The sequence below is a fragment of the Merops nubicus genome, unplaced genomic scaffold (genome assembly GCF_000691845.1).
Source record: "Merops nubicus isolate BGI_N331 unplaced genomic scaffold, ASM69184v1 scaffold14171, whole genome shotgun sequence".
NCBI lineage: Eukaryota > Metazoa > Chordata > Aves > Coraciiformes > Meropidae > Merops > Merops nubicus.
The window spans coordinates 1-3,284 of record NW_008587936.1 but is presented as its reverse complement, the minus strand read 5'-3'; the positions used below and the strand labels follow the sequence as shown (position 1 = coordinate 3,284).

Here is a 3,284-nt window from a genome sequence, read left to right as displayed (position 1 = left end):
TTCCCTTTGGGCAGGGAGGGGGGTTAACAGAGAGCATCTGTTACTGGTCTGGGGTCACCCTTGAGCCTAAACCGTGACAGCTCTTCACACCATGTAATCTTGCTTTTGCATGAACTCCTACTGAGATTTATTTAGAGGGATTTCAATAAGAAATGCTGTTCTATTTTGTCTTTGCTTGGGACAGACACAGATGCACAGCAAAACAGTTTCCTACATATGTACACAAAATTCCATAAGGCTGCACAGCCGCAACAGAAGGTAAAACACAACTTGAAACTGAGGGCTCTAGTTAGGACTTCAGTATACCTGATTAGAAGACTCTGAGAGGCCTTTCAAACACTCACCATCACATGAAATGGCAAGGTAGTGTGCCAAATCATCAGCTATTTGATGAAACACATTTCTGTCCTTAAACAAACCCGAGATGATCCAATATTCCACTACAGTTCCAAGAATTGCATTTAACAGACCAGCAATTTCATGTCTGAAAGCCTAAAGGGGAAAAAAAAAAAAAGAGTATCTATAGAGACTTGTACTGTGTAACAAAGACACTGATCATGTACCAGTAATAACACTAGAGAACTTCTTTAGATAAAAGCCCACTCCATTGTCACATCAGTTTGTCACTGGCTTCTCTTTTTCTGCTCCAAAGCTAAGTGTTGCAGCCAGGCCAACAAAATTAATATGCCATTGATGCCACATCAATTAAGACCTGCACTGGAGAAATACAAGCTATTGAAAACATCCAGTCTAAAACAACACACAAAATGGGATCAAAGCTTGCAAATACACAGCATGATTTCTCTTTAAATTAGGTTTTGCTTAACTGTAAGATTTGAAGTACTGCATTTATAGTAGCTCAACTTGTTTAATTTACAATTAGAGGGATCTTATTCCCCCTGCTCTATTACAATTCTGGTTTTCTAAAGATTTCACCATGACATTAAAGCTCCTTTTGTGACTGTGTATGTCAGTGCCAAAAGTGGAAATGATGCAAGGTGTTAAGTGTCCTGCACAGCAAAAAAACTTTGGGTTTGTGGGATCAGGAAACTTTCTTCTGTACCAAAAATCCCAGAGACTAGCAGTTGCAAATTCAGGAAGAACACACTTAAGGGTATTTGCATTATCTTTTTCTCCCCTGAACCTGCACAAAATGATCACATGGAGATCAAAAAGCCAAAGTCCATGTTCTTCAGGAGGTATCAAGTCAACATACAGCACCTTAACACACCCTCCAGAACATACTGTGACAGAGAACAATGTATTTCTTCACCCACGTGAGCAAATTCCACCCATCAGTACTGGTGTGGTACAGCAGTGCTTCTAGTGTCTGAGTTATTTGGCAAAGTCAAGTCAGATCTGTCTACTCAACCCCTTTCTGTGCCATGTAGAAGTATTCTATGGAATGATTCTGAAATAAGTTATTCCTCTGAGTACATGTACAAGCACAGAAAATTCTGTATTTGTGTGTCAGTTTTTAAAGTCCAACCTGGAAGAACACATGCACCATACCAGGAACATGTGAAATCCATTTATTCACCCAAAGACACCTACCTGAGGCTGCACCATGGAATCAATACTGCTGCACTAGAGCACCAGACAATACATTAGTGCTTCAAAATGGGCAGTTCTGGACAAGAGGGAAACTGAACTGGATATGTACTTACTTATTTGCCAGCTTTAGATTTGACTGAATTTCTTAAAGGAAACAAAACTTGTCTGTCTTTCCTCATGGTCTCACACCACAGCCAATGGTTTGTCTGATACTATTTTAAGAACAAAATATATTCAACTTTGGTTGAAAATAATTTAACAGGATTCCCTCAGGAGCTGGAAAGCACCAAAGACTGAAACAGTTTGAGCTTCATCAATAAATCAAACAGACATATAGAAGAGCAATAGAGACTGTGACACAGATGAGATTTATAATAAAAAGACTACAAAGTACTTTGCTGAAAACCTACATAAATACTGTCCTTACAGTTAACAGACTTACTCGTCATTCAAAAGAAAAGGAATAAACACAACTACAAATTTTAAATAAATTGCTTGCTGAGGCAGTATAACTCAAGGCTTTTAAGAACTGGCCAGGCAAAAATCTCTTAGGAATGTGATCTCTTCTTCCCTACTTGCTCTTACTTTAAGTATTACCTGATTTGGATTGCCCATTGCTTTACTTTATAATAACACTTTATTGTAAATGAACTGTGGCCTGACATAATTATAAAAAAAAAAAAAACCATGCCTTGGAACATGGATATGGCATGTCAGCAACATGAAAATAATTATTTTTCAACTAATATTTAAACATCTTAAAAGCTATATTATTCCCCATCTTCCAAGGATTCAGGAATAGAAAATGAAGAAATAATTTAAAACATCTGAAATGCATTTAAATATCCCTTAAGTATGCAATCCTCCTTCATTATTGGATCCCACAGCAAAAAAAAAAAGGGGGTGAATGATTTAATTTCATCAGTAGCTCTTTGTAGGAAATAAGTCACACAAATGCAGCAAATAAGCACAATTTAAGCAGAGAGAAGTGACAGGATCAAGGACCTATAGATGTAATCTGAGGTAAATACAGATGTAAAGCACGTGTACTTACATTCCTTCTCTTGTTTCTAAATCACAAGCTTGTAATACTTCATTTATGATATATTTTGAAGGAAAGGGATGGGGACTAGAGGCTGACCATGAGGCAGCAGATTGAAATTATGACTGTTAATACTGCACGTATTAGTAGTGTTTCACAGTCCAATACATAGCTGCATATTAAATGTGGGTGACACGCTAGTTCCAACCACGTTTGCTCAGCTCAGTACCTCTGCACACTGACAAAGACAAACCACAGTCTGCCAACTGCTGCCAGCTTGGTCGACGTTCTGGTAAAACAGTAGTACAGACCAAGAGCGTCTCCTTAATATTTTGAAATAAATGACTCAATGCTACAAACAAGGGGGAAGCGCTGTAATTTCCTGAAAGTAACATCTGTTCTAAAAATATTGAAATATTAACATCTTAAAAATATTTTCAATCACAAACACAGCAATGAAAACACACGCAGTATTAAAAAGGGAGGAGAAAAAAGCACTTCCATTGAACATGAGAGTTGCTACCAGGCAGGACAGCACCAAGGCCTTTTCTCTTCCTCACTCTGCTTCCCCAGCAAGAGGCTGGGGAGCGTGCAAGAAGCTGGGAGGGGACCCAGCAGGGACAGCTGACCCAAAATGATCCAAAGGGCTATTCCACGCCAGGTAAACATTGTGCTCAGCAACAAAGGC

At 38.6% G+C, this 3,284-nt stretch overlaps 1 protein-coding gene across 1 annotated transcript in view; it reads right to left on the bottom strand.

The window, feature by feature from the left end:
* Positions 1-1,587, bottom strand: part of ANKRD32 (ankyrin repeat domain 32) — a gene marked incomplete at its 5' end in the record, with an annotated part of 13,512 nt that extends 11,925 nt beyond the window's left edge. Inside the window, 2 exons of the mRNA XM_008949117.1 lie at positions 345-492; positions 1,555-1,587. Of these exons, the coding sequence (XP_008947365.1) occupies positions 345-492; positions 1,555-1,587 (181 nt within the window). The remainder of the gene's footprint in view (positions 1-344; positions 493-1,554) is intronic.
* Positions 1,588-3,284: the final 1,697 nt, after the last annotated feature.